A 26,478-nucleotide genomic window follows, 5' to 3' on the forward strand; every position below is an offset into this window, starting at 1 on the left:
CTTAGCAGCAGAAAAGGTGGCACTCCACGGGATTGAGTATACAAGATTTCCACAAAGAGCAAGAGAGGAGCCAGTCGCACTCAACATTCGATGCCACTAATGCTTGGAAAAATCCTTGCCTAATAAGATGAAAGTCATGTTGTGTACATTTGCCTTGAAAAGTCCTCCTCAGAAGGCACTATACCCACGAACAAACTCCTCCTCAGAAGGCACTATACCCATGAACAGCAAGAAAAGGTGGCACTCCATGGGATTGAGTATACAAGATTCGTGAAGGAGTACGTCCTTAGCAACAGAAAAGGTGGCACTCCACTAGATTGAGTATACAAGATTTCCACTAAGAGCAAGAGAGGAGCCAGCCGCACTCAACATTCGATGCCACTAATGCTTGGAAAAATCCTCGCCTGATAAGATGAAAGTCATATTGTGTACATTTGCCTTGAAAAGTGGTGTCGAATAAACGAACAAACTCCTCCTCAGAAGGCAATGTACCCATGAACAGTAAGAAAAAACATAGGAGTGGAGACGATTGTACTCCATGCAAAAGCACTTTGGTGGAATGTTGACCTTTGCCTTATGCACCCTAGGCGGCATAGCGAGAGAGGTGACCCTAGCCTGTCTCTTAGCGTTCATATCACGTAAGTCTTTTTCGAGACAAAGCATGGAACCTCCATCAAAGGCGGCGTCCTACTCCGAACGGCGAGCATAGGAGTCTTGGACCAACGATGATACTTCCATGGAGTCTTGGGAATCCGCAGCTAGACTAGCCTTGGGCATCTTGGCGTTCATGAGCATCATGGAACGGGTGACGTCTATCTCAGAAGGCAACGCTATGCATTTTTCGACGATGGCTGTCTTCTTTGGCCACTTTGTTAGTTGGTTTTCCTCCACATTTGGAGCTCAATTCAATGCAATTCAATTCCACCATGCATGAGTAAAGTTGTCGAGTCATTCGACCAAGTCCTTCACTGAAGGTTAACGATGGCGAGTGGATTAGATGTGGAATGACTTTAACTAATTAAGTAGCAAGGTCCTTTTTGTTCGTGTTTTGTCTTCGTTCACCCTCGTTCATCCATGGCATGGCGTCGTCGCATCTCCAACCCATCTCCCCTTACAGCTTGAGCTACTGGCATTGCTCCCCTCTCCCTTCACTCTGATCTGCCCTGCCATCACCATTCCATTGTCATTTCCTTCGCCATTTATTTCTGGTGCCATCGCCATTGCTATGGCGGAGAAGATGCCGCCCTTCCCTTCCGAACACTCCCAGGCCGTCCTCAAGACCGGATTCGATGGCGACTGGCGAAAGTACGCCGCTCTCAAGGTCTCCACCGAGTACGATAGCGAGGAAAGCGTCTTCGTCAACAAGATCTCCGCTCGCCTTCTCAACGGGCTGGCCAAGCTCAAGGCTTCTTTCCAGAGAGAGCAAGCGGGGGAATTGCGCTCCCCCGTTCTTGGCTTTTCTAGCAAGTACCTTTCCATCCTGTACGATCACGAAGAGAGGAATGCGCTTGTCACCATCGCTGCAGACCTAGGCTCCCGTGTTCAGTTGAAGTACTTACGAGACATTCAGGTAGGTGCCTTGCATTTTAAGATGGGCTGCATCTTCTTGTTTGTCCTTAATGCCGGGCTAGAAGCCAAAACCGTGGATCTTCGCTGTTTATATTTCCCAGCTGAAGGCACTGCTTTTTGGGGCAGGCGCGACAAGGCGAAGTGAAACTCATCGCACGCTCTACTGACGCAACATATCAAGCCGAGATAGGATATGATGTACCTCCCGCAGGACTGGTGAGTAATGCATGTCTCTTTCATCGTCTTTCGTAAGTCGAGAATCACTCGTGCTCATTTCTGCACATCAAATTCTCGGACTTCTTGAATGCTATCCTTGCCGGCAATGCGAAGAGATACTCCATTTGTCGCCTTAAATCATCTCAGTCCCCATCTTCCTACCAGATCTCTGGCCATTTAATTTCTCATTTTGGATCTGATGAAAAGAAATGTACGCTAGAACTAAACAAAAGCCATCTTTTGCACGACTCTTTCCTTTCTGGTTAGCCTTTAGTGCTCCCCGTGTCCTAGCTAGCGAATGCGAATTGTGACGACAAAGAGGTAAATCGCGAGGGTGTGTAAGGCAGGAATTAACTTCTGCAGGATTGCACGTCTTCTTGAAAGCAAATTTCATGTAAAGTTTTATAAAGTAGAGAACATTTCTCAATTCTAAAGAAAGGATTTGCTTGGAGCTTGACATTTATGAAGAGAAACATGACCATGCAACATGCACTTAGATATCCATGATGGCCTGATATAACTGAAGGATTTGCAGCCCCTCTGCTTTCACGATGGTACTTGCGAGTTGTTGGCTTGAAATTTGTGGAAAGCTCCAACGTGTACCATACCGTCCCGTGATTGGGCGGGTTCTCATTGGTCTGTTGCCCTTGCTGTGAAGCAAGTTTTGATCTGAGTTTTTTGTTTATTTCTTGCCATGCGGAGTCAGACACTGAATCAAATGCTGAATGCTTGTTTTGTTCTGGACAGCAGCCCAGAGCATCAATAACATTCCCGAATGGTGAAGTCAAACTAGAGGAGGAACAGCGAGAAGAGATGAGAGTGCTCTCTGTCAACGGTTTTGTTGGCGGGAAGGTGCTAAATGGCTTGGTTGTGGCTGATTACAGAGATGAAAACATAAGCTTAAAGTATAGATACAAGGTGCTGCTTTCATTCTTAGTGCACTATTTTTGCCGAGAAGACAATTTTTAAGAGAGTGTAGTGTCATCTGGCCACATTATTACTATGTGAATGTTGTTGCCATATGTGGTTCCTTCGTACATTCCAACACGTTAACTCTTGAGATTGTTCTTTCAGGATGCAGAGATGACGATTGCACCAACAATAGCAGTACCATCAAAATCACTTACACTTTCTTTCAAACGCCAGTTCGACCTAGCCAATAAGTTCAGGTTTATTACCAACTCTCTCTGTCAGTCGCCTTAAGCAAATTGGGGTGATCACTTTCCTCTAATCATTTGCATAAGACACAGATAAGGAGAATGAATAGTGGCAAATTTTGAACTTCCATGCAGTATTGGTCTATGATGGCTAATTCTGCCTTTGCGTATTTCTGCACAAAATCATCTGATGATTCTTTTATTGATCGTGTGATGGTGCTTAAAAATTGGAGGCGTAGAATATATGACAGGTTGTGTGCAACCTCCTAAGCCAGTGACCTGCAGATGCATCTGGATGGGGTGCTCGTGGGAGTGTTAACATTAAATGCACCAGAGTTTGTAACCAAGGAGTGGCTACTGGTCTAGAATTGACGTCAAGGTCCTCAAATAGTGGTGTCTGTGTTGACTTGCAGCCAGCAGGTCTGTGCCTTGAGTGCAGTGCAAAGGGTTGGCCATTTCCCAACGTGGTCTGTTTGCCCTACTGGAATGTGCCCTAGCTCCTATCTGTGAGATGACGTGCTTTCTTCGTCTAACGCCTTTGAAAGGCTAGTGGGTAGCTGCCTTTTGTTTTCATCCTTTGCTTTTGTAGCTCTGGCTAGCGCCAGGGTTATATTTGGCTTCTATGGGGCATGCAGCAATGTTATGGACAGGTGATGTGGAAATTGTTGCTTTGGAGTGGAACAACATGTTTTTGCACAGCTGATAGAGTGCTGGCTAAGCTTGAGAGGGGACTGAAGTGTTGTCTTTTGAATGTGTTAGTATTGGCAAGGGGCGCATCTTTGCATTGCCTTGCAATGTGTTCTTTTGTCTCATCTACTTTCTTTCATTGAATTAGCTTGAACATTTGTCATTAGGTGAAATGGATGATGTATAGGTCCACCATTTATTGCTATCTATCTTGCTGGATATGAAATGGATGGAATTATGGGGCATAATGGCTGCTGATATATGAGAAGACGCAAGCAAAATCAGTGAGCTAGTGATGCAGCCAATTCTACAGAATCTATGGCAAGGCCCGGGGGCAAAAATGCAGTTTTACAAACAAGGCATGCCGCAATGTTATAGAGAGGTGATGTGGAAATTGTTGCTTTGGAGTGGAACAACATTTTATTGCACAGCTGAAAGAGTGCTGGCTAAGCTTGAGAGGGACTGAAGTGTTGTCTTTTGGATCTGTTAGTATTGAGCCACCCTGCCGACCCCTTCTTTGCAGCAGGCAGCGAGGACGCATGATTCAGCTTCTTCATCTCGTATCCCTGAGGGGGGGGGGGGGGTGCAGATGCTCAGCCTTAAGTCCGCATGCGTGCTGGGAGGCCGTTGTTGAGAGAGTTTTGGTGATTGGGACCGTGGAATTATTAGAGATACCGGATTCGTATCCCATGCCTCTGGAGTTGACCGTTCTGATCCTGCAGCCTCGGAAAGGGGGCATTAGCTTTGTAGGATCCAGTACCCACCTGGTCCGGATCCTCCATTTCGCCTTCACGGGGGTGGAGAAATGGACACCATAGCTTTTTGGGTGGTAGCATGCAGGCCATCGGATATAGCAGTCATCTATGATGGAGGTATGGTAGACCATGCATTTTGGACCCTGCTACATAGCAGGTGGGTAAAGACAACCGCATCACAACATCGTCTGTAGACCCAACCATAATCCGAGGACGGGTAATCAATTCGGTCCAGGGGAGTTGTTAACCCTGTGGCAACAAATGCGATGATGGAGCATGAGGTATATTAGATGATGGATGAGCGGATGGGGCCATAGGGCTTGGATCTATTGCTTGCTTATGGAGCCTCGGCATACTTTAAGCTTGGCTTCTCCCCACCAACGAAGCCAGGATCAGGCTTGGTAGTTGCCGTGATCCAATTACCACCAGAGGTTGTGCTCACACAACCCCACTACTGGACGCTACATCAGTGCTATAATGAAGGCCAAAAGTGGAGGTTAGGATAATTAGTATTTGGGATGTTTGCAAGATAGAGGGGTCTAAAGGACTAAGGAGGTACTATATGAGTACAAGGACACTTTTAATGTTACATCTAATCCTATCTACTCTCCCTTCTCCTTCTTGCTACTTGCTGCCTACGCTCGCTCACTCACCCCCTCTTCCCTACTCATTCTCTCTCCTCCCTACCTCATTCTCTTCCTCTTCCTCTCTGTCTACCCTCTCTCCTCTTTCCTCTCCCTTCTCCTCTTTCCCCTTTCCTGCCATCTCTTGTGCTTCACCAATTCAGCCCTGGCCACCTTCATTGCATTGGTATCAGAGCTCCCACCCTGGCACCATAGCTTTTTCATTTCACCTTCATCCTAGGCCCTTCCACAATGTAGGGCATCGCCATAGCCAACGCCAACACAATCTTTCACGTAGAGGACGAGAGCAAGTAGACAACAGTTATTTGCAAGACATCCTAGCAGCCTGCACGTAGGATAAAGAGCCTCGGCTTTGGCACTGGTGCTCTCCCTGTTTCCCTTTCACCTTCATTTCCGTATTCAGTAGATAGCAATGCTAATGACAGCCACAGCAGCTAGTCAAGTATTTCAGTAGTAGACAGATCGGAAGGGCTTCTGGGTATTCTCGTTTTGCTCGTGATAGAACGTGCACGATGAGCACCTCTGACCAAATGCCGAACCGAGCATCGACCACTAGTAGGTATTAAGGCTTCAAGCGAGCCAAGCAGCAGGAAATCAACGGATTGCTTACGCAACCATTGATCAGCGGGATGCAGAGATCCCCACGCCAAACAAGCCTTTACATAAATCGACCAACAGGATTGCTCAAGCCGCCATCGAAGCTCTACATGAACACCACGAGCAGTAGGACCTCGTATGGCAAAGGAACGATTTGAGGCCACAGACGGCCGCTCTTGATCTCCCGTCGTCGATTTTTGGCACTCCTCCCACGCTGCCACTCAGAGGCACTCCTCTCGTCACCACCTCTTCTACCCCACACCGCTGCCCTTGCATCGTTGTAACGCCGCCCTGCCAAGATCGTTGCCCTCGTCAAAACCCGTGCGTCGCCCGTCGCTATGCCCTCGTCGCCGTTGCCCGTGGCCATGCCCGACACCAACCTTAGCCTCTTGCATTAATTAATTGTCAGGTTAGTGTAACCTGGGTTAGTTGGGGGTAATTTGTTTAGATAGGCTTAGTTAGGTTACTGGGGTGGAGTTAAATTAGGGCCTAGGTTAGGTTGAGTCAATGGGCCTAGGTTAGTTCAAGTTAACTAGGGTTAGTCTAAGTGGCGGTTTGGTTAGGTTCAACTAACTCAGCGTCCTAAGTGTCTTAGCAGTCCTAGGAGTCCTAGGTCTAGGTCCTAACTAGCTTAGGTGACTTAGGGGCCCCCCTCCCCCCCCGCCCCCCCCCCAAAAAACAAAAAAAGGGGGTAAAAAGTCAGTTTTTCCAGCCTCTTCTCAAGGCCTTCCACAACCCATTTAGGCTCCATTCTGAAGCCTCTTCATCGACCTCTTTCGCGAGCCCTCGGCATGGACATTCGAGCTTGTTTTGGCACTTTCTTCCTAGCCTCTCCATCACATTTTGAGCTTTGAGATAGATAGAAAGTGAGCACACGTGCATGTATTTGGCACAGTGGGACAGCCACAAAGGTTTACTGCACACCATGGGACAGCCATATGCATATGAAGGGAACATGGGGCAACATCCCTCTAGTTTTGGACAGCTTATGCATGGCTTTATGCAGCATGCAAAAAGATTGGGGCAGCTTCAAAGTGGGGAAGATTCACAGCCCAATGGAATCCTTCTGGTTACCATCCACAATCTGTCGTACCCCATTACATTGGATGTGTTGCATCAGGTATTTTCGCCTTTTGGGCTTATTGAGAAGATTGTCATGCATCAGATTTCAGGTGGTCTACAAGCTGAACTACACTATGTCTCACAGGCTAGTGCATTGCAAGCACAAAACAACTTGCAAGGTCGGGATATATATGACGGTGGCTGTACATTACACATTCAGCTGTTAGAACCGACAAAGATGTCATTCCTAGGGTCATTCCTCGCTAAATGTGGAGATACAAATGCCATAGAGCAGCCACTTGTTTTTGGAACTGTGATTACTAGAGGGGTGATGACACAAGCTAAGCATGCCGATAAAAATAGCCACCCAACATTTGAGGAGAATGCACATGTGCAAATGCAGCCAAGCCATCCTATGCCTCTCACTAGTACACAGCCAAATCATGCTTCAAAGCCAGTGAACATGCCTTTGTATGCAGGACACAAATCTGATTATTTCAAGGCGATTACAGCTGCAAATACAAATGGGTTTTTTGGGGATAGCCGCTCAGATAAAAAGAGCAGCCCACATGATGGAAGATAATATGGACAGCAAGCAAAAGAAAGCTGCTGTATCAGTTTGCAAGAACAATACTCTACTCTAGATGATGCCTTGGCAGTTCAGCATATTAATGGCAGAGAGATCTATATGCAAGGTGATGGAGCAAGCCTACATAATAATGACAATGAAGCAGGCCTGATGGGTGAAAAGATCGTTGATGAGCCAAGCAATGATGAACAAACCTGTGATAGGAATCAAGATGCAGATGTTGACCAGCAAGATAAGGATGTGGATGCACTTACATTTGATCCTTCTAGGCATGCAAACTTTGAGGACAAAGTCTTTGAGGAGGGGGTGAGTATCCAGCATTGTATGGTCTCCAGAAAGGAAGAAAATATAGAAGACCACACAGATGATAGCAAGGGATGCCAAAGTAAACTTACCCACAGTGACAAGGTGGAGCTTGTGCAACATGAACAAGATATGCATGACAGTTTTAATCTTGAAGTTGTGTCACAACACATTCAAGAGCAGGACAGTGGGGAATATGGCCACAACTTCAACATAACATATGCCCTTCACTGCTGCTCACTAGGTGAGTATACTTGGGAGTTTTACCTGCTACACTCAACAACCATTAGGAGAACAATGGCATTTCATAGGATTGCACTAAATGCAAGGGCAGAACTTAACAAGGATGTTCTTGTGCTTTGTACAAGATGTGATAAATGCTGTCATATATTGGCACTTGCAAAAGCAAATCCCTATGCAAATGATGAGGCTGAACAGACCCATGAGGGTTATGCCAGGACCAGTACTTATAGTTCATCAAAGCTGCCTACCAGTAACTTGCAGATATCACTAGCCTTTGAGATAGAAATTCAGAAATATGTAAAATGGCTCTTTGTCCAGCAAGTTTCAGACATAAGCTACCAAGACAAGCCCCGAGATACAGCTGTTATGATTGCAGTCCTAATGCAGTGTGATGGTGATGTTTTTGGGCCACAAATTTTGGCATATTTATCATCAAAGCAAATTGTCCCTTGTATGGAGTGCTTAAGCAGAGGCAGCTTTGCAAAAGATCTAGCTGAGCTTGAAGGAGCCAGTTGGAACAGAATGATTGCATGAGAATGTATGGCTAGGCCTTGTCTTTCCATGTTTAATGTTCATGCTACATGCAACCTGCTGATGTTGTGTGGGAAAAGGGGCAGTAGCATCCACCCAGCCAAGGGTAATTTGGTTACAGATTTGGTTGCAGCATTTTAATATCAATGATGCAGTCGATCTGGCATGCATATGCAAGACTATGGGTCAGCACATGCATTTTGAGTTGCACATGGCTGATAGCCTTTGTTCTCCGTGCTTTTATTGTTTCATCCAATGTCCCCGCCTTGGTCTACTGAAATAGATTCAAACAATGTGTTTGATTATTGTGTTGTCTGGGGGTTGGACTTTGGTGTCTCTAGTGACAAGGAAAGTTTATGGGACCATGCCTACATGACTCCTAGCAGGCCTAATTCGTCTCTCTCAGATTATTTGGCTGTTCGCAGGCTAGATGCACCTGGAAGCCATCTGAAAGACATGTATGCTACCAACATCCAAATATTGGAGCCCTCTGTTGTCAGAATTCTAGATCCATGGCATGTTGGTGTATTGAAGAAGCTTATGGAGCTGTTTGAGTCCAAATACAGCAGCTATAATGAAGATGATTTTCAGTTCTTGACATTTGGCAAGGACAGCATAACCAGAGATGCAATGCAAAGACAACTCATTGAAGCGCTCATGGAAGCTACCATTGAGGGTAAGGGCTAAGGAGGTACTATATAAGTACCATCCTCTCATGTACAAGGCCACTTTTGATGTTACATCTAATCCTATCTACTCTCCCTCCTCCTTCCTGCTACCTGTTGCCTACGCTCACTCACTCTCCTTCTCTTCCCTACTCATTCTCTCTCCTCCCTACCTCATTCTCTCCCTCTTCCTCTCCCTCTCCCTCTACCCTCTCTCCCTCCTATCTCTCTCTCTCTCTCCTCTTTCCCCTTTCTTGCCATCTTTGGTGCTTCACCAATTCAGCCCCGGCCACCTTCATTGCAAGTGTCCCGATCTTTTTGGTGTATACGTCTCCTTCATGCAGTATTGGGCACGGAGGGTAGGGATTGAGCGAGTGGCGACCCTAGTCCGACGATGCATGGACACAGACTACTCTCCCTCCAAATATCTGGCGAAGTCAATGAAGTCCGGTTTCCACGAGCAGGCTCCCACGCACAGGAGAGCCTTTTTCACCGCTCCTGGGATTTTTCACCGCTCCCTTCTCCCAGGAATTGCAGCGAGCTCTGATAGGTAGACAGTTGACTTCCTCTTGATTCAGGAGCGCATGTTCTTAGCAATGGATGTTACCCACAGGCATCAACTTAACCCTGGGAGGGGCCTAGAGGTTTGGTCCCTCACAGTTGGTAGGAGTGGAGGGGTATGTATTTCAGCATCCCAAATAGTGGCCCCAAAGGTTTTGGCACAAGGCGAGCTCATTCAAGGTCATGCAGTTTGGATGGGTCTGCAGCCAGGAGAAGTCTGGATCAAGATCCTGAATGTTTATGCACTTGCTTGTAGACAGCACCGGCCAGTTTTCTGGCGACGGCTCACAGACTATCTCCTGGAGGTGGACTCATGGATTATTGGAGGTGACTTCAACAACCTGGAGTCCATGGAAGATAAGTAGGGAGGAGCCTCGTTTGCAGAGATGCTAGCTAGGGGGTGGGGTACTTGGGAGCAGTTTATTTTTTGCAATCATTGGCAAGGATCCTTGGCGTGAGACCGAGTTTACCAGGATTTCGGGGAACCTCAGTGCTTCTTTGGGCAGCGGCATTAGGATGGGCAGGTGGAGCGCCTAGACAGATTCTACATAGGGGATTGGGCCCTACTTCATGGCAACTCCACTGGCATTTTAGCAGGTACCACGATGTCAGAATATTTGCCGGCGGTTCTTCACTTGGAGCAACTTCATTGTGGACTCCCCCAAAAGGGGGTTTGTATACCGGACGCTCTCCTATAAGAGGTGGAGGTTTAGCAGGCGGTAGTGGAGCTCTGGAGGCGGCTTGAGGACAGTTCCTTGGAGGGGTGGGCATTATGGGTGGCTGACAGGATTCAACGCAACAGTTAGGAGCTGCAGAGCCAAGTACTCAGATGGAGAGCTGGCCTTCAGGAGTGGGAGAGAGCACTCCGTTGTGACCTAGAGTCTATCGAGTGACTTAGGGAGCATGATTGTTTGCAGAGGCTCAGGGGCTGCCTAGAGTGTGCACGATTGGAGTTACAGGATCTGGAGGTCCGCAGAGCAGAGTTCTCCTATCACTCTTCCCAGGCTAGATGGGTGGAGCAGAGCGATTGGATGACCAAATAGTTTTTTGAGATCACAGGACCTCGATCTAGTTTCAGTGACTCAGGGACGGACATGGGCTTATGCACACCGATCCTCATGAGATCTTGAAGATGACCACGGCCTTCTATCGGCAACTCTTTCAGTCGAAGGAGGTGTCACTCACCACTCTTCTGGTCAGAGAGGCGGCTTGGGAGCATGGTTGGAGGCGCTTGTCACAATTGAGGACTTTTGGGAGGCCTTGCAAGCTCTTCCAGCCCATAATTGCCCTAGAGAGGACGGCGTGACTTTGAGCTTCTTCCGGTGCTTTTGGGAGCATATGTCCACCCCTTACAAGTTAGCCTACCAGAAGATCTTCGACTATGGTTCCCTCTCACATTCCTTGAGCCAAGGATGGCTATGCTTGATCCCGAAAGGGGGTGATAGGGTAAACATCCGCAAGTGGAGACCGACCACCCTTCTTGACACTGCTTATAAGATCTTGGCCAAGGTCTTGAGCCTACGTTTGAGACCCCACCTTCTAGACATTATCCACGAGACGTAGACAGCCTTCGTCTAGGAGCGTAGTATCCTAGATAACATTTTCACCTTTTGGGAGGTAGTGGACTGGTCTAGGGAGGAGCCATAGCCTCTTTGCCATTCTTCGTCTGGATTTCTTTAAGGTATACGACAGAGTGGAGTGGTCCTTTTTGGTGTGTACCATGTAGAGACTTGGTTTCTCAGAGAGATGGATGAGGGATCTCAACCCTTTATGCAGGCAGCTCCAATTAGGTGATCATTGGGGGACACACGGGAGAGGCTGTCACATGCACCCCTGCACTTGGGTGCAAAGTGACACACTGGCTACATCAACAAGTGCGTAATAGTTCCCTTATTCGTATGCCGTGACCCCTTTGTGAGCCCTTGTCCAAGGACAGTCAGGCACAAGCTACGTAAGTCATTCTCTCAGCCTTAGGTCAAGTTGGAAGATCAATCCTTGTTCATAAGCACCCGCTGGAGAACCGTAGGGTAGTGTTTCCGTCTTAGGTTTAGGGATAGGTTTAGGTCCAGCCTCCTTCTGGGCCCCCTCAGGGCTGGAACAAGTGAAGAGAATGGCAAGGGAAGGGCTGCCTTTATAGGCTACCCTGCACCCCTCCCTAGGCTGCCATTTATGGGGCCTAGGGCTGCTTTTATGGGGCCAAGGGACCAGCCAACCAGCCCCAAAAGTCCTATAAATAGGGGGCCTCGAGGCTGTCTTTCCTCATTCAGTTCTCCCAGCACTTCAGCCTCCTATAGCTCCTCCTCAGCCCCCTCTGAACAGCGTGACACTCACCCCGAGTGGCCCTCTGACCAGCCTCAGCCTTTGGCATCAGTTCAGTCCTCTGGGAAGGTGTTCACGCAGCGCATCAGATGGGGAGTCGGGACAGTGAATGGAGTAAGGTTTGGGGTCTGTTTCAGCTGCTCTTTTCAATTATCTTTTACACTTTGACACAGCTCATTCTCAACTCTTTATTTCAGTCATCTTTCAGCTCTCTTATAGGATCTATCACTCCTAGCTTTCACTTCCTCACTCATGCGGTAACCCTGCATTCCGGTGGCCAGCACAAGCCTCTCCCTTGCCTTGCAAAAGCGTCCTACATCGTCAGTGTGGACAGCATCAAGGTCTCGGTATTGGTTGGCGTCGCGTCTCAGGTCTTTGGGTTTGCTACAGGTGTGCACAGTGAGCTCTTCATGTTGGGATATCTCCAGGTGTATGCCTCAGGCACACCTTGGTTTCTATGTGTGAGTGCTAGAGGCACAGTTGGGTGCCCATAAGCACAGATAGGTGGTGGAAAGCCACATAGGATGATTGAGAGAATCTAGGAGCAGATTGAGGAGATGATTGTGGAGCTCTGAAGTCATCAGTGATGTCAGTGAGCATGTAAGAGGTGCCTACATAAGGACGTCACTCTTCTTCATTCTATAATGCAAGTATTCTGAGTTTGTGTCCACTCTACTCTTTCTTTTCAGTTTACCAACATGGTATCAGAGCTCTTTGATCCCCCTTGATCCATTTATGCCACATCATCATCATCTTCTCCATCTTCTTCTTCACCATCTCTTCCTCTTCTTCCCAAAGTTTGCTTAAGTCTGTTCTCCTCCGGTTCTCTACCATTTTCCACGCCCTTCTTGTTGGAGATCCACCTCGAAGGGGCGAACCCCTGGCTGAAAGGAATTGAAGAAATACGCGCTCATTTCGTCGCCATTACACGCAGTTCGTCGACCTTTGTTCCTGCGTTTTCTCTCAGCATACTCCATACTTCTCTAATTCCTTTCAGAGGGAGCTAGTCCATACCTAGAGCTATCCTGTGCTGAAATCTGAGCAGCAATGGTTGCATATTCAAGCTGAAAACAGAGAAAAACCAGTCGAAATTGGAGAGACTAGCTATGGCGCCCTGACGTGTTTTTGCGCCTTTTCTTCTCAGAGGACCTTCTGTGGTATATCAGCTCTCTTTTGCCTCAGAAACCCCCTTTTCCTTTGCTCTGAAGAGTAAGATACAAGCCCTCCAAGTTCAGTCTTTTGATTTTGACAGTTTAGTTTTTGAAGATGATGCTACATAAGATGCTATTCTAGCATTTTTGGTTTTTTGAAACTTTCAATAACATCAGTACAAGTGTGGCTTCAGTTTTGCTTTGAATTGCTATACCTGGTTTTGATTGGAAAGTTTTCATTTTAGCCACCTCTATGAAGCATGTAAGAAAAAGCATCATTGATTGAATATTGGTCACTAGTCTTTGCTACATCAAGTGCTTATATTTGGAAGCCTTTCAGTTGTTTTTAGCCTTGTAAGAGAGAAAGACGCTGCCCAATATCTGGGTTAGACCCTCTCATGGCTACCATATTGAATATAGATAAGTTCAATGGAAAGGGCTTCCACACATGGCAAATGAAGGTGAAATTTGCATTGATGAGGGAAAACCTCTGGGGACTTGTCAAACCGACTTCAACCGCTTCTTCTACAGCCTCCAATGCTGGAGAATTCTTAACTCCGACACGCCCGGCAAGGGATCCCGCTAGAGAGGAGAAAGCATATGGTATCATTGCTCTTGCTTTAGGAGATGATTATATTCATCATATCTCTGACTTAGAGTCTCCTTCAGAAGCTTGGCAGAAGCTTGACATGATTTTTGGTGCTAGCTCTCACATCTCTAAATTATCACTTAAAATCTCTTTCTTTGAATTGAAGATGGATAGTGGCACTCCTTTGGCAGCCCATGTCAATTACATGCGGAGTCTTATGACTCAACTTGCTTCTATCAACTCTCCTATCACTACAGATGATGCTATGGCAGTGTTGCTTAAGTGTATGCCTGAAGATTATGATCATATTGTTACCACTTTGAAAAATCTTCCTAATCCTAATCTTGAAGGTATTATCTCTGCTCTCCAAGAAGAAGAAAGGCACATGGAGCTCAGGAAAGGCAATGACACAGTTTATGCTGTAAAAATCCAGAAGGGCAAGTTTACACCTTGCAATCATTGTGGAAAGACAAATCACCTTTCAAAGGACTGCTTCAAAATCAATCCATGCAAACACTGTGGCAAAAACAACCATCATGAGAAGTTTTGCAGAGCCAAACCAAAGACAGAAAATGCAAATCTACTTTCAGTTGATGTGCCTCCACAAGATGAGGCATCCTTTGAAGATTATGCATTTTAAATCATCTCTATGTATGCTCCAGATCTCTCTTTTTATGTTGAGTCAAGGTACTCAGCTTGGATAGTCCTTCAAAATGAATGAAATAAACTATTGTGCTTTGTGTGTTTTGTAAACACCTCTGGTCACCTTATGATGTAGACCATGTGTATGTGTTTATGCTCCATGGTACCTCCTGCAGACATTGTGTGCATGTACATGTAGGGGAGATGGTCTTTTGTATCCCTTTTGTTTACCTTACATCCATGGGAACCCTTGCTAGCTTGAGATCCTAGCCATTGATAGATCCATGACCACCATGAGATGGCATGAGATACCTTGTGCTAGCTGTATCCTTGACATAGCCTGAGGCATTCCCTTGAGGGGGGGTTTGTTGGGATATCTCAAGGTGTATGCCTCAGGCACACCTTGGTTTCTATGTGTGAGTGCTAGAGGCACAGTTAGGTGCCCATAAGCACAGTTAGGTGGTGGAAAGCCACATAGGATGATTGAGAGAATCTAGGAGATTGAGGAGATGATTGTGGAGCTCTGAAGTCATCAGCGATGTCAGTGAGCATGTAAGAGGTGCCTACATAAGGACCCCACTCTTCTTCATTCTATAATGCAAGTATTCTGAGTTTGTGTCCACTCTACTCTTTCTTTTCAGTTTACCAACACTTGAGAAGCGCGTTTTCCGTGCTCTCTCGAAGAGTGTTCTTTGTATTTCTCAGTTCTCCAAGTATAAAGCAAATTCTTCCTTGATTGGGGGAGGGGGTCCTTAGTGGGTACAGGGACCCAATCGGTTGTCAACTCCTCTCTCTCTACCGTCATCTCCTTTCTTTGTCTATGGTGTACAACGTTGATACCTCGCTAAAGGTTTAAAGGAGGTCTTGCTGTGAATTACATGATCAGACTACCACACACAATCAAGTGCCATGGAAGGGTCAGGAAAAGGATTCACCCTCGAAGACTTTCAAGAGGAGAAAGACTACCAACAAGATTTACTTGCGCTAAGTGCTCAAGAAGTGATGCTGAACCTTCTAGAGCAGAATCGGATCCTCCTACATCAACTTGAAAAACATTCATCCCAGCTAGAAGAAAGCAAAAGACAATTGAACCAGACAAAACGTCGTCTTGAGGAAAAAGAAGCAGAAAAGCAGCTGGAAGAAAGAGAAACCACAAATTTTGAAAAACTGCTCTTGTTGATGCATTAGGAACGCAAAAATGAGGAGGCACTGCGACGAGCAGAGCTCGCCCAGGTAGAGAGGCAACAAAAGCTAGACCAAGAGGCGATGCTTCTCCAATACAAACATATGTTAGCCGCTATGGGGGCAAGTTTGAGTGCAGCAGCCGTCACCGCCATAGCTTCGTCATCGACAAAGGTAACACCACGATAAGTATGATGATAAGTGTGACCATTCAACAATTTTGTACTGTATTCATCAGTTTGTAGCTCATTTTCCGTTAGTGCGGATTCAAGATGAGCAAGACAAAGTCCACCTCATAGCCTCTCATCTTACAGGTGAGGCAGTGACCTGGTGGCAACATTGGGCTAGTAAGCATATTGACCCAATAACGTTTACCTCAAGGCTGAAACAAGTGAAGAGAATGGCAGGGGAAGGGCCGCCTTTATAGGCTACTCTACACCCCTCCCTAGGCTTCCATTTATGGGGTCTAGGGCCCCCTTTATGGGGCCAAGGGACCAGCCAACCAGCCCCAAAAGCCCTATAAATAGGGAGCCTCAGGCCCTCTTTCCTCATTCAGTTCTCCTAGCAATTTCGCCTCCTACAGCTCCTCCTCAGCCCCCTTTGAACAACCTGACACTCTTTGGCCTTACGGGGATGAGGCTTCCGATCCGCCAAGAGGAGGAGCTTCTAGATTCCGAGTTTGCAGATGACACAGCTCTCTATGTTGATGGGTCAGATGGGTCAATATCCAGTGTAGAGTGAGTCAGAGGTGCCTTGGCCATTTACTGCGAGGTCTTCGGTGCTGGCATAAATTGGACCAAATCTATTGGTTTCTTTACAGGCACGGAGGAGATGCAAGAAGTTCGTGATTGGGGAGCTAATTTTGGCTTTCTATGGATCTCGAGAGGAGAGACGGTGAGATATCTAGGTTGCCAGGTTGGCATTGACATTTTGGCTAAGTAGCAGTTCAGTACACTACTAGAGTGTTCGCCAGCACCATGGTCCCCTTCGAGGGAACGGCATTGGTTGGATCAGAAGTCCTGTGAGAGGTTATATCTTGCTTTTGGCCTCGCCTCTGGATGAGTTTGCGATCGCGCAAGATTTCATATTTCTTGTGGTTGCTTGGTCACGGAGGTCTGCCCATTGGTCCATGGTGGCTGGAGCAGATTAGGTTGATGGCAGATGCAGTGGCTGCGCGGAAGGGTATTGGAGACGATATCTCATTGATTGTGGGGCTGCCAGTTAGCATAGCGGATATGGCTAGCGTCCCTCAGGATTGTTGCTAGTACATAGACGATGAGCAGACTTCAGTTGTGGGATGGCGGCTTGGCTCACAAAGGGCGGGCACACCTTTTCGATTGATCCTGTCTCACCGGCATATAGGATTCATGGACAGCATGTTTCCTGGATAGATACCCATGATGCATCTCAGCGGACCGTTCACGCCCATCCCCCCACAAGAGGACAGTGTGTGGGAGACAATATTCAGCATTACTGCCTGGAACATTTGGTTCGCTAGATGCAGCCGGGTGATCGGAGGCCATCAGGTTTCTCCGACGGGTACCCTAGTAGCCATTTGGCAAGATATTATATTCACTTTCCGTGCCATTTGGGAGCGTGGTACTCTAGGTTCGAGAGCGACCGCCGAAAGGTGGGAGCGTTTTTGCTAGGCTTGGCCGGCAAGAACATTCTACACCGTTTCCACGAGGGTTATTCGTTGGATGTATAGGCCTCCACTCTGGTTGCTAGCTCCTGTTTCGGAATCTCTCTAGGTGGTGAGCCGTGAGATCTGAAAAAAGGGACAGAGACACTTGATAATATGGTAACTCCTGATCCCCATTGAGGAGCATGCCCAAAATTTATTAGCCCTTAATGGCTAATGTTGTGATGACTGCAATGTTTTCATCTCATAAATGGGTGCCTCCAACTTGTTGAAAGACAAGTCGAGATGGGTTGCACAAATGGCTAGTGGGGATATGCATCCAACGGCCATTTGTTGCTCCATACCCAAAATTTGTTGGCATAGTTGTGATGGAAATTGAGGATAAAGGAGATCTACTACTCAATCATCATATTAATTGGTCTGTTCTACAAATCTTGCCACAGATCATAATAGGATGTGCAAGATGGTTCACTCCCAAAGTTGGAATGTACTATCATTTCATGTAGCTAGTACCCTCTTAAGTGCAAGTTTGAAGATTCCTAAAAATAGCTTGCCTTTAGAGTGCATCCCAAAGGCTAGTGTGGCACACATCAAGGATTGTGTCAACAATGCACTGCTATCTGATAGATTAAACACCAAATCTCATTGAGACCACATTCTCAAGCAACATGGCCATGGTTTTGGCAAATGATTATACACAAAACATTGGGTTGAGACATAATGTGGCACACCCCTACCATATTTCAATATGAGAGCTCTAGCAATGGACTACTGTAGAGTTAGCTTCTATGTGTTTTTGCTCGACCGTCTCCACTCATGGTGCTTGTCCTCTTTGTCTTTCGAATCCATGTCCAAATTGTAGGAACATGATGCATGTCCTAGGATGCACCAATTGTAAAAGGCACACCTTTATTATTTCATTTCAAACTTCTGGAATACAAATTTCATAACTGGGTTCTTGTTTTTTCAAGTCAGGTAGCATGTCCACTGTATCCTTTGTAAGAATGATGCATGCTGAATTTATTTTCCAGCTAGCTGTTGCTTGTAGATTGTTTTGTTTTGTAATTTGAAGAGTAAAAAGTGTTAAGTATGGTCTTCTTTTGTTTGTGTTTCAAGCTGTTAGTTTCCTCTCAATTTTGCAGCTATATGTACAATTTTGATTCTACTGCCTGGAGTGCTGTCTATAAGTATAAGCCACGTGAAAATTTCAAGGTTAAAGCTGGCTATGACTCAGAGGTCCGAATTGCATGGGCATCTGCATGGGTATGTATATTCTTCTTGTCTTTGCTCTTTGCAACTGGTTGTCGCATCACAATCAGTATAGCATCTTTACATGGCCATGAAGTAGGTTCTTTACCGTTCTGAACTAGTGCCTTATTTAATAGGTGGGAAAAGAAGATTCTGGCGCCAAGAAAGCTCCCAGAAAATGTAAGCTTCAAATCATGCTGCAAGTACCTCAAGACAATGTGAAATCCTCCATGTTACTCTTCAAGGTGAAGAAGCGATGGGATCTGTGAAAAATCATTCATTCAGTCTGCAGGAATTTTCCCATGTGACTACCATGCAGTCCTGAACGCTTTGCCTGGTTTTTGTGTTTTGAGTGCACGATGTTTGCTACACTCAAGTGGTTCTTCTTTGAAAGGAACTTTAAACTTCTATCGAACAAGCAATCCCAATTGTTGCCTAATAATAGTGTCCACTTAAGTGTTTACTCTCTCGTAAAATTTCTTGCTGAAAGTCGAGCCATCAAGGTTGATTTTCTTTTAAAAACTGTGCTTTTTCTCAACCTTAAAGCTTCTTCTGGGGATGTAGGAGGCAGATTTCATCTATTCAGCTAGATCGTTACGGATATGTACGAACCTGGTTCTGGGTGAAGTTGCAATGCTTCTGTTTGGCCAGACTGGTGTTATTATACTCTCTTCCATGTTAAGGATCATTGAAAGTACACTTTTGAATGATAATTCAAGTGTTGTACTTACCGAGCTTTGATGTCTTAAATCGTTAAAACCATAAGTGGGTTCAACAATCACATATTCCTTTGTTAGGAAGGAAAACTTTTGGCCTCATCTTATTAGCCTTTTGCTTTAACCCATTAGCTTTAAACTCAATGATTCATGTTGATATTAACATATGACTCAAAATTAAACATTTTACTCAAAGAAAGAAGCAATAATGCGATCCATTTTCTTGTGAAATTTGCCTAGAGAGTGGAAATTTGTTATGCAAGAAAAGAATGTTGATATCAAGCTATCCTCATCCTCTTAAGAGTAGTTCATGGTGCTTGATTTTTTATCTTTATTTTTCCATTAGTTTATGTTTCCAAGTGTACAATAGCCTTTCATCCAAAAATTTTCACGACGATGGAATTCGTCATTTCGAGTTATACAAAAAGTACATAGTACTCGAGGTTTCCTTCTTGATTTATTCAATTCGTCTACCATTGGGCTAGCGGTTGCAGGTTTGGAAATATATCCCAAAGGATGTTTTTCGGTTGTTGTTATGTTTGGGAAGTTGTTAAGATAGGCACGGGACATTGTCATCAAATAGTCGAAGTGATGGCTTTTGCATTTAAATCCTAAGGGGCCAAAGAAGGGCTTATATTCATTGGCTAGTGCTCATAGTCTCTCCATGGGCATCTCATTAGAGCAAGCATGGGTGGCAATGTTTAGGTCCAACCACACATCACTTATGTTGTCACAAGGGCTAGGAAGAGATTTTGGTAGCTTATAAGTCTTGTTAGAGACATGCCTTCTGTAAGAGATGATTAGTTGTAAAAGTGAAGGGCTCAAGCTTCATCATCTTCTTTAGGTCATCATGCCAAGGTTTTTCAAATTAGGGTGAACATGGGCTCTAACCTCCTTTAGAGGAGGTTACCATAACAAAGCTACAAAATGAGCGATGTTAAGTTGTAGCTATTGTGAACCTAGATGTATGAAAAAGCGTAATGATATTGCTGATGGAGAGTATAATAGAAATGACAATAAATTTAGAATCAACATCAAAATTATCAACATGGATAGTTAGGACATTATGCAAATAAGCAACATCAAAATTAGTACAAGACAATAAAATTTAGAGCAAATTTCTCATTTGTGAGATGTTGAAATTGAAAGTCTAATCAAAGTGGACGATGATGAGAATATTTCACTTTATTGATCAAATATTATCATTGCAAAGGATCTAAATTTAGTAGAACATTGAAGTAGATTTCATCTATCACTATTCTTAAAGAGAACTTTAGCTAATCATCAAAGATAAAATGTAGCTAATCATCAAATCCATGATGCTTATATAAGCAATTTTGACATAAGAGTTTTTTCTCAATTTTCAAATTTGGTCTCATTAAAGAGATCTAACATGAGTCAACCCCTTTCAAAGGTTATCTGATGTTTGTGAATCATGCATGTTGCATGGGGCATGGGTAAGAAATCCCATCACGTAACATTTTTTGGATATCTTGCTTATGCTCAAATTCCAATTTTCTAGATGTACTTAGGAACAAGTTGGATATGAAATCCATCAATTGTTTTATTAAGAGTTTAATGCATATTGCCTCTATGATCTAGTCAAGGGAAGAATGTCTATAGAGATATTTTATTTGATGAGACAATATCATATTTTGATCAATCAACATCAATCTTGATATCTTAGTCTTTGATTCTATTTTGAAAGATGGACTTACATTGCAACTTTGCATTCATGACCAATGAATGCAAAAATATAAGGGACTACATCATTGAGGGAACATGGTATGGATGAGGATTGTAATGATCTTATGAAGAATCACACGTGGTCATTGATGGATATCCCAAAGGGAAAACCAATTGGTTGCAAATAATTCTATCAAGTTTCATTAAGATGGCATGATTGAGAAATACAAAGCAAGGTTAATTACCAAAGGTTATTCATAGGAATATGGCATAGACTTTCTTGTAAAAATGTCATTGCTTTTAGTTTCTTATGTTGGTTGGCCTCTCCACTAGATGAATGTGAAAAGCACATTCTTGAACGGGTATTTATTGCCTATTTAAGTTGTTGTTCTCCTATTTCACCGTCATCTTCCCCCTTCAACAACACCCTTGGTCTAGCATCGTCATCACTCTCTCTCTCTCTCTCTCTCTCACACACACACACACACACACACACATACACAAAATTCTCGTTTTTCTTTTGCATCTACTTAATTTCTTAAATTTTCATTTTCCTATTTTTTCTAATTCCTTTCCTTCTATCTCACAAACACTCCCTTATTTTTCGTGATTCCTCCTTTTTTTTTTTTCAATTTCATTCTTAAAGCTCTAAATTTCTCTCTCTCTCTCCCCCCCCCCCCCCTCCCCAATCTTTAACCAAATTTCTCCAATTTTCTTCCCTATTTTTTTCTCTTCCTTCTCCATAATTTTCCCTAATTTCACTTGATTTCCCCGCAATTATTTTTATTACTAACTTTTTAGATCCTTTTTTCTTCTTTCAAATTCTCTCTAGGCCCCTTTTTTTACATCTTTAAAGTTCACATCGAGCTGTTTAAGTCTGTGTTTAAGCCACTATTTTATTGTGACCCTAATAACCAGGGAGGGGGTGTTAATGACACCTATCTTCCCAATTAAAGTTAACCTGGTTCTTACCACGTTTTCTTGTTGGATGGTGGCAGGTATGCTCCTCTTCAATAAAAGAGATGCTTATCAGGATTTCACCAAGCTCAAAATTTTTTTGCAAAAACATTATTGTCATTTCTTATCAAAGCTCTTATATACTTTTTATGCAATTTCGTAGGTGCTTTACCTACATACTCAAACTCTTCCTTAATTCTATAATATTCTCTTTCTATCCTTTACCCCGACTCTTTTATCTTTTCACTATACAAAAGGGGTTGTTGTCTTGTCTTCCACACACATGTCCTTTCCCCTACAACCTTGGATGGTTGCACATAGTACACTTAAGTCATTAAGGCCTTTTTTAGCTTCTTGACTCCTTTCTCTAACTTGTGTCCTGTTTTTCTTTCAAAATTTTTCATGGGATGTTTCGCTCCAATCATAAGGTCTCAACAACCCTCTTCTGGCTCCTTCTCCCTCATCCCAAGCATCTTTAGATGGTTGCACTTATTACATTTAAGTCATCATGGTGTTGCATGCACTCTCTTTCTCTCTCTCTCTCTCTCTCTCTCTCTCTCTCTCTCTCTCTCTTCTACCAACTTATCTCTCTTTCATGCTCCCTCCAATTGAAACTCCCTTATCATGTTGCGATGATTTCGAGACCATCATGATATCAACCAATATATGGCCTAGAGATATCCATGAGCCCACAAGGTATTTGTTCTTCAACAGCATCCGTGACCGTCATAACCTTTTCCTCACTTAGATACACAGACCAGGGATACTCATGAGCCAACAGGTGAGCCCAAGTGCTTGAGGGGAGGAAATCGATCTGAGATATTCTGAGATGCATACTAAAATTTCTCTTATCAATTGTTTGTGTTTGGGAGGGAGGCATCGCTTCCCATAGAAGTAGAAATCCCCACTATGAATTTTTTAATCCTGACATGTTGTACAAAAGGCTTTATATTTATAGGAATTCCAGCTAGATTGGTTGCAAGGCCATGAGCATGACAAGAACCATGCCATTGCAAATGTAAGGTGAAAGACAAGGTTATCAAGGAATGTGATTTGGTTCTTTGCTACAAAAGCTAGTTAGACAGTACCTTCCAAACATGGTGGGAGGGGACTTTCATGGTGGTTAAGAAGTTTTTCATGGCACATATCAACTAGTTGACTTGGATGGAAAAAAACACAAGTTGACTGTGAATGGCTTCCATTTGAAAAAGTATATTGCTTGTTTAATGATGATTGTGCAGATGAAGTGCTTCAACAAGTGAAGCAATGAGAGACATCATAAAGTTTATGATCTGGCAACATTTTTCTTTTCAATTGCTATTGCTGGACATGAATGTCCTAGAAGTTGGGTAGAGGGAAAGTGGTTCAACAAGTACAGCAAACGGTTGCTGAGACACATAATGAAGTTTATGATCAAGTAACATTTTTCTTTTTAGTTGCTGTTGCTACTGTTAGACATGAATGTCCTAGAAGTTGGGCGAAGGGAAAAATATGATGGGCCTTTTTGTGAATTGTTTGCACGAAGGCAAACATATCCTTCCTGGTCACATGTTAAAAGTGAGGAATCCCCATCTAGGTCTATTGCTTGTTTAATGACGATTGTGCAGATAAAGTGCTTCAACAAGTGAAGCAATGAGAGACATCATAAAGTTTATGATTTGGCAACATTTTTCTTTTCAATTGCTATTGCTGGACATGAATGTCCTAGAAGTTGGGTAGAGGGAAAGTGGTTCAACAAGTACAGCAAACGGTTGCTGAGACACATAATGAAGTTTATGATCAAGTAACATTTTTCTTTTTAGTTGCTGCTGCTACTGTTAGACATGAATGTCCTAGAAGTTGGGCGAAGGGAAAAATATGATGGGCCTTTTTGTGAATTGTTTGCACGAAGGCAAACATATCCTTCCTGGTCACATGTTAAAAGTGAGGAATCCCCATCTAGGTCTATTAAACTTTTCCAATCTTTGAACAATTTCTCGTCTTGAAAACTGGAGCTTGACTTCTTATCGTATGCTGTTGTTATACTCAAATTAGTGAGTTTTATTGCCTTGACATATTCATTGATATAAATATCCTTCGATTGTGACATTTTACTCAACATATTCATTTTGTCTAAAAGTGGAATAATTCCACACAATCCCAATATCGAATCTATGTTGGTCAGTTTATGATACAAAATATCTGCCTTTTCAACCTCTTCTTCTACCTCCATGTGCATTATATAGACCAAAGTCTTGTATTCATCCCATAATCTTTTCACTGGCTGAACCAAAGATATCCATCTAGTATCCACATTCTTCAAAATCTTCCTCCCTTTTGTACCCACTGCTTCTGCAATAACTCTAAATTGATTGTATCTTTTTGGACTCTTGCAAAAGTAAGAGTAGCTTTTTTCAACCAACGTCTCGATTCGTTGTACTGATGGAAATGTGGACACAACTTTGTAAGCTAGATTTGTGCGATGAGCCATACAATGTATCCCAACACAGTAAGGAGCATATTTTGTTTCTATTTGTACAGAGACACCATTCCGACAACCTTGCAAGACTGAAGCACCATCACATGCAAAACAAACAAGTTTCTTGACCATCTCAGACTCTGTCACACCTCCATACTCTTTTAAAGCTTGGATCAAAACTTGCACTAAGTTATTAGCATTGGATTCTAAATCAAGTTTGTGTACATGTAAAAAATATGGTTTTCTCTTATTGTTTTCCACCACGTACAAATGCATTCCCAACCACGATGTAGTATCCATAGCTATGTACTCATCCAATGACAGAGAAAAAAAGTCTGCAAGTTTTAAAGTCTCCTTTAAATCATCAATTATGACTTGGTTCATGTGGTTAGCCATATTTGTTGCACTACTCCTTGACCAAATGCATGCTTGCCAAATTAGGAACATCCAAAAATTGAAGATATGATTGGTAACCCGAGAAGTCTATCAGTGAGTGGCCTTGCTTCAATATTTGCATGATAGTTGAGAATTGCACTATCTTTTCTCTATCAACCTGATCATCGATACATTCCCAATGCTTTTTCAATGATCCTTCACTTTTATTTCTGCTAGACTCTTGTGCAAGCAAGAACTTATTGTACTCAATCTCATTTTTTAAGTGGCGGTTATTTTCCTTGTCCCATTCTTTGATCACTTTCTTTTCATTACTTGTATCTTCTACAGTCTTGTAAACCTTCCCACAATGCTTCTCAATTGTATCAATCTTCAATTGTAACCATGCCTCCTTTTTCCTTGCCCATGTGCATATTTTACAAATGGCCCACTTTGGTGCATCCCCAGTGTCCACTTGTTCTACGTCTAACCAAGGATATTTGGCTACCCAATCTTCTTGAAAATTCCTACGAATATCCAAGCTCTCTTTCTTTTCTGCTTACTTGAAGAGTTGCAACCTTGTGATGCATTCTCAATGGCTTCTTCAGTTGGTATTGACATTGATGATACTATTTCTGACATTTTTCCACTTTCCAATCCAGTTAAATCCACTACCTCATTATTTGTCAATGATGTGCTAGCTGATGAATTTTCAATTCCAATTGCATTCCCTTGATTACAGTTTTGTGATCCTATCTTCCCTGCTTCCAAGACTTGAAAACTCAAATCTTTATTAAAACTATCATCGTTAAGTAGTGATCTAGAACATTGATTTCTAGCATGATGCATTGTGCCCGGAGCATGTTCGGGAGTCCCATAAATTGCTTCATGATTCATGGATGATAAACTTGAGAGTAAATTTTGTGGTGTACTTGATGTTGTAAACATGTTTATATTAGTGCCCAATGATGTAGAAGGTAATAAGAAAGATGTCATTTTTGTATTTTTCTCTAGAGCTTGAACTTTCTTCTTTCTTCCCATGATAAGTACCTGTTTGAAAAATTATGTCTTTATTAGTTAAGCATAAAATAGAACATAATTTCTTTTCTCTAAACACATGTTGAAAAAATAGCATAATAATTCTTATCCTTATAAAATTATGTGCACTTCAAGTGTGTTGCAAATCAAGTATAACACACCTTCCAAGAGAAGAAATACTTTAATTTATTTTCATACAGATCTACTATATGAATACAAAATGAATATAAGTCCACCACATGAATACAACAACAAGATATTGCTAGCTTCAAAGCAACATTCATCTCATTAAGGGGCTACATTGCTCGACTTGCATTATATCCAAAGCAACATTTAAAGGTAGACTGAGTATATTTTCTATGTCGCTAGCTTCAAAGCAACATTCATCTCATCAAGGGGTCGCATTGCTAGACTTGCATTACATCCAAATGTTGATAGGATTCTATAGGTATCCATAAGTGCTATTCTCTCTAAAGAATTCTCAGTCATCATCTTTTCAAAGGCATGTTTTTTAATACACTTTAATAGTGCACTATCAGGCATGTGGCGAGACTGTTCAAAATACCCAATTGCATCTTCCCAAAACTGTATAATCTCTGTAATTATCCATCCTAATGCATATATGTCTGACTGAGGGCTATACACACCTCTCCTAGAAAAACATTGAAGCTCAAGTGCAAACCACTTCTTTCATGCATGCTCTTGCTCTTTCTTATGCTTCCTTTGTGTAAATTGTTGGTCAGTCTCTAGAGGTATCTTCTTCATATCCTTAAAAGCTTTTCTAGTCTCTGAAGAAACTAGTGCCATCCCCCAATCAATTATGCCAACTTTACATGCACCATTTGCTGTGAAATCTAACAGAATGTTACTAGGATGTAAGTCTATATGAATCCATTGAA

General features: G+C 43.4%; 1 protein-coding gene across 2 annotated transcripts; it reads left to right on the top strand.

Annotated features, from left to right (window-relative positions):
• Nucleotides 1–1,006: 1,006 nt before the first annotated feature.
• Nucleotides 1,007–19,120, top strand: OEP37 (chloroplast outer envelope protein 37). 2 transcript variants are annotated; one of them, XM_087376971.1, is made up of 6 exons: nt 1,007–1,570; nt 1,696–1,785; nt 2,533–2,703; nt 2,860–2,954; nt 18,247–18,367; nt 18,490–19,120. In XM_087376971.1, the coding sequence occupies exons 1-6, from the start codon at nt 1,226–1,228 to the stop codon at nt 18,619–18,621; spliced, it is 954 nt and encodes a 317-aa protein (XP_087233097.1). In that variant the 5' UTR covers nt 1,007–1,225; the 3' UTR covers nt 18,622–19,120. The 2 variants fall into 2 exon arrangements, with proteins under 2 accessions (XP_087233097.1, XP_087233098.1); XM_087376972.1 differs by having other exon boundaries at nt 2,536–2,703; nt 18,490–19,118.
• Nucleotides 19,121–26,478: the final 7,358 nt, after the last annotated feature.

This window comes from Dipteris shenzhenensis, chromosome 7 (assembly GCF_047967505.1).
Source record: "Dipteris shenzhenensis isolate YYH24624 ecotype China chromosome 7, Dip_SZ_1.0, whole genome shotgun sequence".
In the NCBI taxonomy this organism is placed as follows: domain Eukaryota; kingdom Viridiplantae; phylum Streptophyta; class Polypodiopsida; order Gleicheniales; family Dipteridaceae; genus Dipteris; species Dipteris shenzhenensis.

Bases quoted from the DNA above. Each gene is read 5' to 3' on its own strand.
- OEP37 (XM_087376971.1), top strand. From the start codon at position 1,226: ATGGCGGAGAAGATGCCGCCCTTCCCTTCCGAACACTCCCAGGCCGTC. The intron at 1,786-2,532 runs GTGAGTAATGCA...TGTTCTGGACAG, and splicing joins ATGTACCTCCCGCAGGACTG to CAGCCCAGAGCATCAATAAC. The intron at 2,955-18,246 runs GTTTATTACCAA...TCAATTTTGCAG, and splicing joins GACCTAGCCAATAAGTTCAG to CTATATGTACAATTTTGATT.